Raw genomic sequence first — 14,365 nt, 5'->3', positions numbered from 1 at the left:
TTATTGTATCAAATGCAACCCGGTGATGTTCGAAAGCTTTGAAAACTGTGATGACTATTGCGATTTACGCTTAACCGGTAGTCAGTATGTGCTGAAAAACACGCAAAAACAGCTATAAGAACTCCAGGTTTCAAAACAAATTTCTCCATGCTTGCAAGGTAGGATGTTTCATTTTTTCACGATTTTTGATATCAAAAATGCTTGGGGTCTCATCAGATCGGATTTCGGTCACATACAACCGATCCAAAATATTTTTTCGATCGGACGGATTATTATAGACGGTCTGCAGCTCCCTCCAAACTTTGAAAAAATGAAGCGTGGGAAAATTTGCAGGAAGTATGCGATATCTCGGTAACGGAAAAAGATAAGACGTGTAAGGTGTCAACTGTGCGGAATGGCCTACTTCCTATCTGCACTTTAATACATTCTACTACCCTATCTGCAACGAAAAAAGGTTAATTGCAAAAAGCTTTTTCTTTTTTAATATTTTTGACGTTTTTCCTATTGCATAGTGATTGATGGTACATTCACCTTTGTCATCCGTGCTGTCGGCTATGAACGATATCACATTCTTGTCGTTCATCGTGGAAAATAAAGAAGTGATGTTTTCAACCGACTCGGAACGCTTTGTAGCTTTGATGCGTTCGTTTCCAATGGGGCCCATGGGATTTCCCCCAGATCGGCTGGGACTTTGCGAGGCAGATGAGGCCTGGAAAAAACAATTAGTGACATTAGTGAACAGGTTGAGCTGAACAAACATGCTCGTTGTTCGAGTAAAATGAGTTGCGTAATCCTACCATGTCTAGAAACCCGTTTTGGCTTCTTGATGTGAGAATTGCAGGACATAAATATTAGGGTCGATGTATTACTGTTGTAGTGAATACAAGTATTATACTCTGAGTCCGATAAAAAATCCTTGTTACAACCAATTTCTCAAAGGTTTCAGACAACAATGTGTGTTCTTCACTGACAATCGGTACAGGTCTGTGTCGTCATCACTAACCAGAAGGCATGGGTTCAATATTACTGAACGGACATTTAAAAATATACTTTCAGCTTTTTACCAGATAATTCAGTGCAATGGGCGGCCTGAGTGTTGTTTACAGTAACTTCAAAGTCCCAAACACATTTGACACACAAACAGCCGTCATATAAATTACGTTGTGAGATAGCTACCTCAGACAGTCCAGTCACAAGGTCGGACTTGGGCAGTGTGGTGGTAGCTTGGGTCGTCATCAACGTGGATAAACCAACCGAGCTTTGCACCACAGTTGTCATGGGAGGCACCTGCAAGTAACCAATAAAGGCATGTCTACAACATGAGCGTAGAATCGAAACTATCATAAAGATAACAAAGCAATGATTGCTTGAACAAAGCAATGATTGCTTGATGATTTAACCTTTCAAACGATTAAAGCAGCAAACTATCAAATCCAATGACCAATGCCAAAATTGGTCATTACCAAAATGCTTTGGTCTTTTAGGCCTCATTGTAAGTCACTGATGTTCGACCGTAGAGTGCCCACACCGCTCTAGCAAACCTTTTGGCAGTGACATGAATTTCACTCGCAAGAGACTAATGACTTTATGAAAACAGCTTCTACCTGATCATTACACACAGAGGTGATGACGCTTGTTGAAGTGATGACGGTACCAAAATGACTGAAGCTCAACTTTGCCTCTGTTCCGGGAGAGCTCCTCTGAGAAGAAGGCACTGAAGATTCGACACCACTATCGTGTTGGCTAATCGATGTGTCAGCTGCAGTCTCTGCTTGTTGTTTGGTTTTTCCAGGGATCCATGTATCTGCAATAATGCATATCAAGCTAACAGCTGCAACAGATCTTAGTTTAACAGCGAACGAAGAACTGGTTTGGTACCAAGAGACATTTCGTTAGAGAATCTACGAACCACGAGGACATAACAACGAGCGTTCCCAATGAGGACAACGCACATACATGACAACGAGATACCATGGATAAACATTGGAATGCTTCGCTTACCAATCTTCGACGACCAAATATCACTGCTTCCTGCGCCTGTACCGGAAGAGGAAGCGGGTTGCTTCATACTTCCGCTTGCTCCGCTGGCGATCCCAGAACCTGGGTGATGTTATGTTAGTGTTAGATGTTAGTTTACTAGATGCACCAACAACTGGCAACTCTGAAGGCTAATTTTATAACTTTATCACCATCGTCATGTACAACGTCCAGAAGCATGGATGTGGCGCATCATAAAAGTCATTATTATTATTGACATAACAGAAAATAAATGGTTTTACTGTTGCCCTTTCATATGCAGCAAGATGGATTAACTACCCGATGTTTTGTTGAAGAATTTCTGTCGGTTTTGGCGTTGTTGATCAAGTTTTGCTTTCCGGATAGCTTCATTCATGCGTTCTTCCTCTTTCTGTTACAACACAAGCGTGGGTGAGTAAACAATGGTCAAGATTAACAATCAAAAGATTACCATGAAGAAATATCAGTATGAAGATTGAAGAACGCTAAAAACAGAAAGCCAGCAATAACTAAACAATTCAAAGCAAAATCAAAAAGACTAAGCAAAAAAATAACACACAATCTATATCATTAACTTCTAACAATGCACGGACGTCTGACCTTGAAAACACGTGGTCTATAATTAAACACCTTCTGGTGCTGAATGATACCACACATTAGTGACTTTAATCAGTGCAGTTGATGGTGTGAATGGAACAGATCTAATCTCTGCCCACAAAGTTGATTCCTGTAATAGCTGTAAATCTTACGTCTTTTTTACGTATTTCATCGTGCTTCTTTTTCTGCGCTCGTTTAGACAAGACCGGCGTGAAGCCATCGTCATCACCATCGGCAGCTTGAGCAGACGAGCCAAGAACAGCATTGAGCACGTCATCGATCAAGCACAAGTCGGGACCATATGTTCTGCAATTAATGACGTAACAATAGAAATAATCCTGGGAATATTTCTACGAAACCTTTTTATCAGATAAGCTCATTGTTATAAGTATGCAAATTGTGATGGTGCAAAAGACAGTTACTATATTACCGTTCCATGCATGCGCATTCCCCATCAAAAAGCTATAAATCATACCAGGCAGTAAATGTAGGTGATTAAAGACGGTAGTATTGTTGGTGAGCCACTTACATCTGTGAAACATCGGGCAGGTCATCCACGTTCACCACCCCGGCATAATTATTCAGTTCGTACATACGGAAGAGTTCCTGAAATGAACAAAAACACAACTACAGTCAAACATAGCAAATCTGGTGTAGATTTCATCTACGGCTGAGAGGTTCAAATCAGCTGAAGAGATAGTCAAAGAACACCCTTGGCAACAGTTGATTTGGTTGTTTTTCACAAAAGTAAGAATTATATTCACTGGCAAAAGCAACGGTCGAGAAATCCGTGGCACGAATAAGTGGTGCGATACTGACGAGCCTAGCCCCATGGGCGAAACACGTTGTTTACCGCTGTCACTTCTTACTACATCGACTGCCAAGAAACATAAAGCCAATAGTCAAGTTGAGTTTTCAATACTGAAACTTTCAGAAGTCAATTTCACCTCGTGCTTCGCTTTCTGTCCTTCTTCAAAGCGTCGGGTTTTCTCTTCTTGACTGTACGAAGCGTCTCTCAGCGCTCCCTCTATAGCACTCGGGTTCGTGTAATTCACCGAATGGACGGTAAAAACCTAAATACCAACGAATTGAAATAATTTCATAGAGGCACAAAAGTGAATAACAAAAAACATGAAGAAAAATTTTATTGCTCGGAGATCACTGATTTCCAAATTCATTTCAAGCTTTGCAGTGACCATTGACTAACAACCGAGCTGTGTTTTGCCCACAAACAAAATAAAAAAATCATTCAGCAATGTCTTTAAAAACCCTCAAAAGCGTTTGGTAAACGTAGGTATCACCAGTACAGTGGTATGGGTGGTACGTACAATCGTACATGCTGTCATCACACGTAATCCAAGATGTGAAGCTGAAGAGTATTGCATTTAAAGTGATGGAAAAAAAATCATAAACAGACTTGAGATTAGAATATGATACCATGATCTAATTCTAATATCTTCTATGATTCATAGAAGATTACACAATAGGTTGATAGATTGGAGTCTACTGGTAGGACAAGGTCGTGGAAAGTCAGAGTGATTTTGGCATGTCCGGAGTCGTCAAAAAGCTCCACTCTGACTCGACATAAAACGATAAAAAAAATAAAGCAATAAAAAAAATTGCAATCTTTATCCGAAATATTTTCTTATTCTAACCCTTAAAAGTGGCAAATACTTATTTATCACTGTTTGTCAATACCTGATTATCTGTCTTGGAAGTGGTTCCTTTATCCTGGTGAACTCGGACTGCACCTGAATGTGGTTAAAATTGTTCACATTTTTCAGAGTAAATAATATGATCAATATCCGAAACAAGATAGTAAAGATTCCTCAGAGTTGTTTGGGTAAACGTGGTTTTATCACCATTGCTCTTTTCTGCGTGGTGCATGTTGTCTTCATAGGAAGTCTTTAGCATCTCGAAACCAATGCTGTTACATTTACAAATAGTGCACTCAAAATGCGCATGTTACATCAAAATATTGTTGACCAATCGGATACCTCTTCCACGACCACGCCCAGTTGCAGGTGGACGTTGATTGGCGAAGCTTCGCTTAGGCTCATTGCGCTTTGTTTCGTCAGTTGTGAGTTTGTTGTTTGCCTGAAAATATGAACAAGATTTATTTAATTAGGGTCATTAGTTAAAATATATAATGTATAGATTAAGATACCAAATAGAGTACTAAATAACTATTCTTAATTGAACTTTAACAGTATTACATTCTTGTAAATGTAAAGAAAGGATGATACGTAGCAAATGAACAATTGAACATAACAACATTTTTATGTAATCGAGAAACTACCATACCAACATTATGTAATTGAGAAACTACAGCACAAATATCAGCAAAGCAGTATTATATAAAACCAAAAGACGGTAAGCTGTGACTCGAAACTATCGGGGCAGACAAAGACATCGAAGTTTACCAAAGGGTTAACAAACCAACAAACTCACTCACTTTTTTCCAGTCAAGACTGGTGTCTGAGGCAGTTTCCCATTCGTCGTTTCCAAAGTCTGATGAATGGACGCCATCGCCTCCCGGAGATGTCGCTTGTTGGCGCTGTCGAGCAACTCCATTTACGAAAGGTTTCGGGTCGCTGTTGTTATCATGAGGTGGCGCTTTTGGGGTGTTTTTAAATCTGGGAGGCCTAATCAAAGGTTTAAGCTTAGATGCGAAATTAAACTCGATGTAATGAATATGTGGCCGGTCTTCTGAAGCAACTATGCTTGCACCTCTCTACGAGCAAAGTCGTTGCTCAAAACAATTTCCAAAGATATCTTAGACAATAATTGCCACAAAAATTTCCAACCGCTAACCTGTCAGGTTTCCTTTTACGGCGGTGATCGTTGCTCTGTGAGCTGACGTAATGCCTGCTCTCCGCACTACCCTGAGGTCCACGATCACCATTTTTTGATCTGGAAACGCAAGGAGAATAAAGCGAACAAGGCTCGTCAGATCAGTTGCAACTTGCAAATGAACGAAACATGAAAAATAACAACATTGACTTAATCAAGAAAACACAAAAATCAAAAAACATAAATTTTAACCTTGGTGGTTGCTCACGAAAATCTTCTGTTCTTCTCCCTCTTCCAGCCGGAGGAGCTGAAGAGGAACCACCTTTAGGAAAATTTGAACCACGGCCTCTACCCCGTGATGCCCCACTTGCAGCTCCTCCTCGTCCTCTGCCTCTCCTTGATGGTTCACCCCTCGCTGTAAACGTTCCCTGGGCATGAGTGGGGGGGTGACTAGACCTAGGAAGGTTTCTCCTCAATGATGACGGCTTGGCACGGGAATCCTGCCCACTGGAATCCTGGAATATAATGACAAAAATTGAATCAAGTGGCATGGGCAAACGGTGTGTTCCAGTTACCAGCCACATGGTTCTTAATACGAAAACAGATCCTACACTCCCAATATTTTGAAAAACATTTAAACACATACAGCAAACTCACCGCAAAACCTGAAAAAGTTACAGTCGGCCACCGAAAAATACACTTTTCATGACGTGGGTTGCTGCTCCGTTGGCAAACCAACTTTATCAACATTAGATCCACAAAATCTCCTTTTCTTTACCGGTTACACTATACAAGTTTAGCCATAAGCCTTACCGAACGTTTAACAGGTTTTGAACGGTAGGTCTCATCGTCGGAGTAAGAACCATCCGAAGAATAATCATCTCCATCAGAAGCCTCTCCCACTTTGCGTCTCCGTGGCACACCGATTGGTTCCTAGAGGAAAAGATGCTGCTTTGAAGCGTTTGCTGTTCGTGGCTTTTGCAAATACAATCGAGTTACTTGAAAAAAGTACTATAACGAAACATCTTCATCTCGTTCACATTAGACAGTTATTTTCTGAGACCGTAAATCAAGAACTGTTACATAAAATAAAGTATTTTAAGTCAAAGCGGACACGTTTTATTGATTTGAAAGTGAAAGCAAAAACGACTTGATGATAAGTGATGTCGTATGTCTAGTAACACAGCTATTCACAGAAGCTTACATCATCTTCGGATCCGGTTGATTCTTCGGACATGGAGTAGGATTCATAATCGTCCTCATACTAAACACCAGAAAATAAATGATTTACAAAATGGATTGGTTCCTGGATAGCATTACAATTTTGGTTATAATAGACCTTTAGAGATTGACACAAACGAAAAAAATTTCCTTCACTTCAGATTTTAGTCACCCTAAAAACCTCAGTCACATTTTCTGTCTCCATTTGAACAGGCGGTCGAATAATAAAGAGATTAAATTTTGTTTTTAGGAGTTAGTTATAGATTCATAGTACAAACAGGAACTCTACCAAGAGTAATTTAAACCCTGCCCACTAACTGCGTCACATCACCGAAGCCAAGTAATATCGCATTGGGGTTTTAAGATTTGAAGGCACTGCAGTGAGCTTTTTCTAAACAAAGCTACATTGCAATGGCCCATTTTCGTTAGAAGGTTAAAAACTCACCCGACGTAGAGAATAAGTCTTCTCTTTCGTTGCAGCACTCCTTTGCGGAGGTTCGTAATGTTGAACGGTAGGCCTGTGTACACAGAAATCTTGCTATATTGTAACCAGTCGTAGCAACTCACACTTCAAATATCGACTTAACAGTTTCACTGATACAATTACTTGCTGTGAAATGAATTAAAACCACGGTACCCAACCAAAGTATTGAACTTAAGTCCAAGGTGCTACGGCACAAAGCAATTTCAAAACACTTACCGATATGTTCCTCTTTTTGTTCCCCTTCCTTTGGGAGGAGCACTTCCTCTTCCGGATGACCGCTCCGTTGTTGCCGACTGACCTCTGCCTCTTCCTCCTCTGTAGCTTGAACCACGAGACCTATAGAGAAGACAACTTGTTGATGCAGGTATGGGACGCTATTCTTGCACTACTCCTGGCTATTTCGACCTTATAATTACATCCAACTGCGATTCTAAGTAAATTCATACAAAAGTTTAAACCAAGCTTCAATTCTTTAAAATTGTTTGCTGCAAATGCTTCGAATAATCGTGTAGGCAGAAATAACTAAAGTGCGACACGCAAAAGGGCCGCAAATGATTACGAATCCTGATAAAACGCTAACCTTCCGCGAGTTCCAGCGCCTCTACTGCCGCGTTCACTGCGTTCATTCTCGTAAGAATACTCTCGAGTGAACTTTCGGTCGCGATTTTGCGAATGCAAGGAGCCACGACGAGTGTTGCCGTCACGAAAGGACTTGCTTTCGAGGGGACGTTTGTCTGCGAACAGTGACCGTATCGTGAGTCAGATGAAGCAACCTCAGCGCTAGATCTGTCCACATGCAGTCTTGCACATCACACCGTGCAGATTTCGGCTGTACATGCTGAAGATGACATGAGTGCTGGAAAGAGTGGCTAATGCTTTCTTTGGCTTTAAGAGTAAAAATGTTGCTTCTCCAAACAGAAAAAAATATATAAATACACTGTTACAAAAGCGTCTGTAAATATTAATCAGTTATATTGAAGTCTGACGAAGCTATGTACCTGGAAACGATTCTGTGCGTCTAGGCCTGGAATCATTCGAACGAGACTTCGAGAAGATTGCAGAGTCATCACGTCCCTTCTTGCTAGATGCAGGTTTTTCGTCTAAAAACATTTAACAAGGTTAATAATTAGCCGCGTTTTCAAACTATAAAACACAGTTTAACGGAAAATAGAATTAATTAGTGTGCTAGATGGGTGCAGGCGATGCAAAACTTAAATTGAACAGCAAAATAGTATTTTCGTACATGTTCAGTAATGTTCACAAAATAGATGAAGATATGACCATATGGAGCCATTGCTATCCTCTCAATATACAAATTATTCAGCACTTGCCTGACATCTGTGTCGAAAAATCATCCTCTACTTTAGGAGGAGGAGCAGTCTCTTTCAAAGTTCTCTTTTTGTCCTCTTCTTTAGGAGTGAAAGTATTTTTCTCGACCTCCTTCTACAAAACAAGTTGATCATTTCGAAAACTATACCTACTGTCTTCACCTTCCGTGCTTTAAAAGTTTATTTTTCAAAACGTTTGCTAACATGAGTTTAGTATCTATATTTTGGACTTTTTATTCTTTGATTAGATTAACCAGGCGTTCCAACCATTTTGTTAAGCTGATCATTTTATCTAAAAATCTACACGATTTCAGTCGTTGTAGCCACATAGACAGCTGCTTCAAGGGCCCCCACTTGTCCAGTTTTCAGCCATTCCAGGGATATTGCCAGGGTTGCCATACCGTCCTTATTTCTAAGATTTGTCCTTTTGAAGAACTCTATCTTAGAAAATATTACTGTCCTTATTGCTAGGAAATGTCCTTCTTTTTGATTTGAGTCCTTATTTTCAACAATTAGTGAATAAACTTAGTGGAATGACAGCCAAATCCCTACTACAGTAAAAGTAAACCTAGACCTGAGTTGTCGTGAGATGCACATAGTATTTTTTTTATGAACAATGAGTTGCTGGAACACTTTGTTTCTGGCAAACAATATGGCATGTAATATATAATGGCTCGTATAAATGCTGAGATTTGTTCAAAAACGTTTGTTTTATTTTGTATGAAAATTTATTTTTTTTGTTGTCCTTATTTTGGGGTCCATGTCGATGGCAACCCTGGATATTGCAGTGGCGTATACGCTGCACACTCATCAAACATGGTTGATTCATCAATCATCATACAGTTAAACATGCAAGTAGGCTACTTGGTAGCCTATATAAATGGTGAAGGCAGGGTATACAAGTAGCCTAAGTACTTGGTAGCCTATACAAAAGGTGATGGCAGGATATACAAGTAAGTAGGCTTCTTGGTAGCCTATATAAAAGGTGAAGGTTTGGTATGCAAGTAACTAGTCTCTTGGCAACCTATAAAAAAGGTGAAGGCATGGTATGCAAGTAAGTAGGCTACTTGATAGCCTACATAAAAGGTGAAGGCATGGTATGCAAGTAAGTAGGCTACTTGGTAGCCTATATAAATGATGAAGGCAGGGTATACAAGTACGGTAGCCTTATAAGTACTTGGTAGACTACATAAAAGGTGATGGCAGGGTATGCAAGTAAGTAGGCTGCTTGGTAGCCTACATAAAAGATGAAGGCAGGTTATGCAAGTAAGTAGGCTTCTTGATACCCTATATAAATGGTGAAGGCATAGTATGTAAGTAACTAGGCTCTTGGCAGCCTATATAAATGATGAAGGCAGGGTATACAAGTATGGTAGCCTACATAAAAGGTGATGGCAGGGTATGCAAGTAAGTAGGCTGCTTGGTAGCCTACATAAAAGGTGAAGGCATGGTATGAAAGTAAGTAGGCTTCTTGATACCCTATATAAAAGGTGAAGGCATGGTATGTAAGTAAGTAGGCTACTTGGTAGCAGCCTATATAAATGATGAAGGCATGGTATGCAAGTAACCTATAAGTACTTGGTAGCCTATATAAAAGGTGATGGCAGGGTATGCAAGTAAGTAGGCTACTTGGTAGCCTATATAAAAAAGGTAAAGGCATGGTATGCAAGTAGGCTTCTTGGTAGCCTATATAAAAGGTGAAGGCATGGTATGCAAGTAAGTAGGCTACTTGGTAGCCTAGCCTATATAAAAGGTGAAGGCATGGTATGTAAGTACTTAAGTAGGCCACTTGGTAGCCTATATAAATGGTAAAGGCATGGTATGCAAGTAGGCTACTTAGTAGCCTATTTAAAAGGTGAAGGCATGGTATGTAAATAAGTAGGCCACTTGGTGGCCTATATAAATGGTGAAGGCATGGTATGCAAGTAGCCTAAGTAGCCTACTTGGTAGCGTATATAAAAGGTGATGACAGGGTAGCCTATGCAAGTAAGTAGGCTACTTGGTAGCCTATATAAACGGCGAAGGCATGATAGGCTATGCACGTAAGTCGGTTTCTTGGTAGCCTATATAAAAGATAAAGGCACGGTATGTAAGTAAGTAGGCTACTTAGTAGCCCATAGGGCCTATAAAAAGTGAAGTCAGGGTATATGGACGACACAGGTATCAGATAAGTATCAGTGCTCAGTGAAGGCAGAACAGGTAGGGTGTTACCCTACTGACTGAAGCAAGTACCATAATTGGGTTCTGTTTCAATGAAACATATAATCACAGGGGTCCCACTCAAGATGTTCCTATTTTTTTTATGATTTTATGCCAAAAAAGTCAAAAATTTTATGATTTTTTATGAATTTTTTTGGTTATTTTATGATTTTTTTATGATTTTTCATCAAAATTTTATGATTTTTTTTATGATTTTACATCAGAGCTCGATGTTTTGTTACATTTAATTTTTTTAAAGTATTTATTTTCACAGTTTAAGGATAAGAAGCGATTACGGAAAAACAATCAATGCAAGTCATTACGTAAAAGCAAACATAGGCTACGGTACAGCTTTTGAGTGGAAGTAGAAAACATAATATAGCCTACTGTAAGCTTGTTATACTTTACATTATTTAAATGTGGTTAAATTGTTTAGCTCAGTTCAGAGCAAGCTGCACTTTAAAAATCAAATCCACGCAACAACAGACTTGCAAAGACATTGGGAATAACCAGTACTTCTAGGTTCTGCGGAAATCCAATTTATCATAATTCCTTTGGAACAGACCTGTTAATCAGTAGGCTATATATTTGTTGTGGCTTGATCTTTCTTGCATGGCTCATATATACCAACTTTTTAGTAACATTACTCAAATGATGTGAAAGGTAACTTGTAGCAACCACAAAAAAGTTTAGACAGTCTGATTTAAATTTCTTCTTGTCAACTTCACTGAGGACCGCAACATCACTGAGTAAAACTTTTGCTCATGTTCCAGCATCAATCAAGTTCAACGACTTCTGAAGTTCTTTGTTTGTGACATCAACCAAAAGATGTTCTGACTCTGTGGATGATATGTTCTTTTTTTTTTTTGATGAATTTACTAAGCAAAGCCGTGATCAGATGGCAACTTTCATGTAAACCAACTTTCTAGTAACATTACTCAAACGGTTAATGGGAAAGTTTACCTCATCATCATACCGATTTAGTTCATCTTTCACCATCCTCAGTGAAACAATTGTGATTCCTTTAAGAGAACTTCTATGTGAATCAATCAAATGTGTATTAATGAAGAAGCCTCTTTCAGCACTGGCATTACCGTGACTTAATGTTAGAAAACATTTTGCCAGACTAAATAGTTGCGGATATTTTTTATCCCAGCATTATCAAACAGACCTCCAATTTTTGTCTAATAATAGTCAATTCTCTTGTAGGAAAACACTTTTGGTAGGGGTGTTACTGTTAAACCATATTTGATTTGTGCTTGAGTCCAGTAAGAAGATTGGGAATTGGTGTATACTGTATTTGTTACTTTCAAGATCAGTCTTTTTGTAAAACTCATCTAGAATATCCTTAGATTGATACCGCAACCACTGCAGTCTTGCCTTATCATAAAGTTCTTCTCTTGAAACAGATACATCAATTGCAAAAGCACTTGCACGACACTTTTTAATGCAATTGGAGACTGTCCAATGGATTGACAGTAGAAGTTGTAGTTCCAACATCATTTCTTTTTGTCTGGGTGCAAAAATTGTGCCTGCTTAAGAACAGATGAATGCAATGGCAAATGATGTAAAAGGTAACTTGTAGCAACCACAAAAAGTTTAGACAGTAAGGACTGCAATATCACTGAGTAAAATTTTTGCTCATGTTTCAGCATCAATCAAGTTCAAGGGCTTCTGAAGTTCTTTGTTTGTGACATCAAGCACAAGATTTTCTGACTATGTGGATGATATGTTGTTTTTTTTTTTTGATAAATTTACTAAGCAAAGCTGTGATCAGATAGCACATTGCTGAGTAAAAAATGTGAATCAGTGGCTCTTCATATTGGAATAGGACTAAAAACCGTTCAAAGTCACCAGAATCAAATGATACAAATGAAATATATATAAGCTTCAATCAAAGGATCCTTTAATGCTTCTTAAATCCTTTTGTATCTTTGGGTAGATGCAATTTTTGACTTGAAGTTTTTTGCTAAGGCAAAAACTACAGGAAGTAATGTCAGAGGTCCCACTCAAGGTTTAAGGCCATGAATTTCCGCCATGAATTTCACCTGAGTAACACATTGCTTGCAAATGGCCTCAATAGTTTCCTTGCCTAGCCCTACGCTTTTTCCCTAAACATTGCTGTCAAATTATCCTTTCACCATTCTCCCACAATAACTGCAATGTCTTGAAATCTTGTCAGCGTCTACTTGTCTATGTCTAATGACGTTTAAAACATGCACTGAAAGTATCTAGTTACGCTCCTTTTCTCATTCCAGCTCCACAGGCAACACTGGACTTGATTACGCAACCACATGTTATCCTAAATCAATGCATTCAACACAATCGTTACACAAATAATTATGCTGTTATCATGGTTGGAATTGTTACACATTACACTATATTAATTTTTTTGATTTTTACATGCTCAGTTCTCCATTACAACTAAATTTTATGATTTTTTATGATTGTGTCTATATTTTATGCTATTTTATGATTTTTTCCAAATCAAGCAAAATTTTATGATTTTTTATGATTTTATGCCGAGTGGGACCCCTGTAATAGTGAAGTAAAAGGATATTTAAAACACAATTCGCAATTTATTACAGGTATTCAGGACAGTAATTCGTAATAGTGCTAGTGGTAGCCTACCAGTCGTATTTTACGTTGATTGATTGAATGCAAATAATGACAACATACTAGTTGCTCCGGTGGAGTCAGCAGAAACTCACTGAGCCATCAATTCTACGCGATTTTAGCATCCAACAGCTCACAGAGCTTTTCGTCAAGACCGATGTTCCTACATCGATTGACAGTTTTCCATGCTGCACACAAGCAGTTGAGCGCGCAGTCAAACTCGCCACCGAAGTGAGCGATGAAGTCATCGGCCATGATAGTAGACATGAATTTATTCTGACGCGAACTGCTGCTCGTTCACAGCGTCCACGTTTTGAGTCAAAGAAAGATTACGTTCTGTGATTGTTTTTGACTGTTTACGTGTGTTTTGACTGTGTATTTTTTATTTTTTTAATTACTTTTTTTTTTGAAAAATTTTTTTATTTGGGTGATATTGATTTTTTTGTGCGGCGTCTTCCCGCGGCCCGATCTAAAAAAGGTTTTCAGATTATTTGCTTGTGACCTAAGCCTCCTATCTGAGCCGAGTTGCTAAGTGATTTGACAAAAAAAGTGCATTGACAGCCCTCCCTAATGCCCACATCCTCACTTCTCAGCTTATCTACCAAAATTTTAGCCAAATAATCTGAACTGACGACATGTATAGAAGCGCAACTGACCTGCATCTGTTTTTTCCTTTCTTCCCAAATGTTGGTGACAGGAGCAGAAGCCATAGTTGGTTTCGACATAGCAAGTACAGTTGAGGTGATGGTTGATGTGGCCGCAGTCTTTTCTGTAATGAGATCGAAGTCATTTAATTAAAAAGGCGACGGTTCACAGACAAATTTATATATCTTGTCAAGAACATCTAAGCGACAACACAGTCTGTTGCAAAACATTTTTAATAAACTACAAACCTGGGACGGATCTAGAAGCTACTGGTTGCTTGACTTCGTTCTTCTTTGTTGGTGGAACCGCTACTAGAAAATTTACAAACATTTACTTATTCATTAACCTAATAACTGCGCCTGGATATACAGTACAAATGACATTACTGGGTCATTCCATGTCAAGTGATCCTTCTTTTAGCATTTCTTCTGATGAGCCCCTATGGGCGAAACCAACAGTAGAGAAC

The 14,365-nt window shown here is 39.0% G+C and overlaps 1 protein-coding gene across 2 annotated transcripts in view; it reads right to left on the bottom strand.

The window, feature by feature from the left end:
* LOC145764488 (uncharacterized) overlaps nt 1–14,365 on the bottom strand; it is a 54,464-nt gene that overhangs the window by 14,496 nt on the left and 25,603 nt on the right. For both annotated transcript variants that reach the window (XM_082576101.1, XM_082576102.1), the window contains exons 28-49: nt 14,148–14,210; nt 13,911–14,023; nt 8,443–8,554; nt 8,110–8,211; nt 7,692–7,845; nt 7,328–7,447; nt 7,073–7,145; nt 6,611–6,670; nt 6,220–6,339; nt 5,659–5,921; nt 5,428–5,526; nt 5,069–5,258; nt 4,611–4,710; nt 4,312–4,364; nt 3,561–3,686; nt 3,143–3,219; nt 2,766–2,919; nt 2,317–2,407; nt 2,002–2,100; nt 1,605–1,804; nt 1,177–1,287; nt 532–709 (exon numbers count right to left, since the gene is read on the bottom strand). In XM_082576101.1, the coding sequence (XP_082432227.1) occupies nt 532–709; nt 1,177–1,287; nt 1,605–1,804; nt 2,002–2,100; nt 2,317–2,407; nt 2,766–2,919; nt 3,143–3,219; nt 3,561–3,686; nt 4,312–4,364; nt 4,611–4,710; nt 5,069–5,258; nt 5,428–5,526; nt 5,659–5,921; nt 6,220–6,339; nt 6,611–6,670; nt 7,073–7,145; nt 7,328–7,447; nt 7,692–7,845; nt 8,110–8,211; nt 8,443–8,554; nt 13,911–14,023; nt 14,148–14,210 (2,658 nt within the window). The remainder of the gene's footprint in view (nt 1–531; nt 710–1,176; nt 1,288–1,604; nt 1,805–2,001; nt 2,101–2,316; nt 2,408–2,765; nt 2,920–3,142; nt 3,220–3,560; nt 3,687–4,311; nt 4,365–4,610; nt 4,711–5,068; nt 5,259–5,427; nt 5,527–5,658; nt 5,922–6,219; nt 6,340–6,610; nt 6,671–7,072; nt 7,146–7,327; nt 7,448–7,691; nt 7,846–8,109; nt 8,212–8,442; nt 8,555–13,910; nt 14,024–14,147; nt 14,211–14,365) is intronic.

Source organism: Aplidium turbinatum, chromosome 2, assembly GCF_918807975.1.
Source record: "Aplidium turbinatum chromosome 2, kaAplTurb1.1, whole genome shotgun sequence".
Lineage (NCBI taxonomy): Eukaryota > Metazoa > Chordata > Ascidiacea > Aplousobranchia > Polyclinidae > Aplidium > Aplidium turbinatum.
This window is presented reverse-complemented; position numbering and strand designations above follow the sequence as displayed.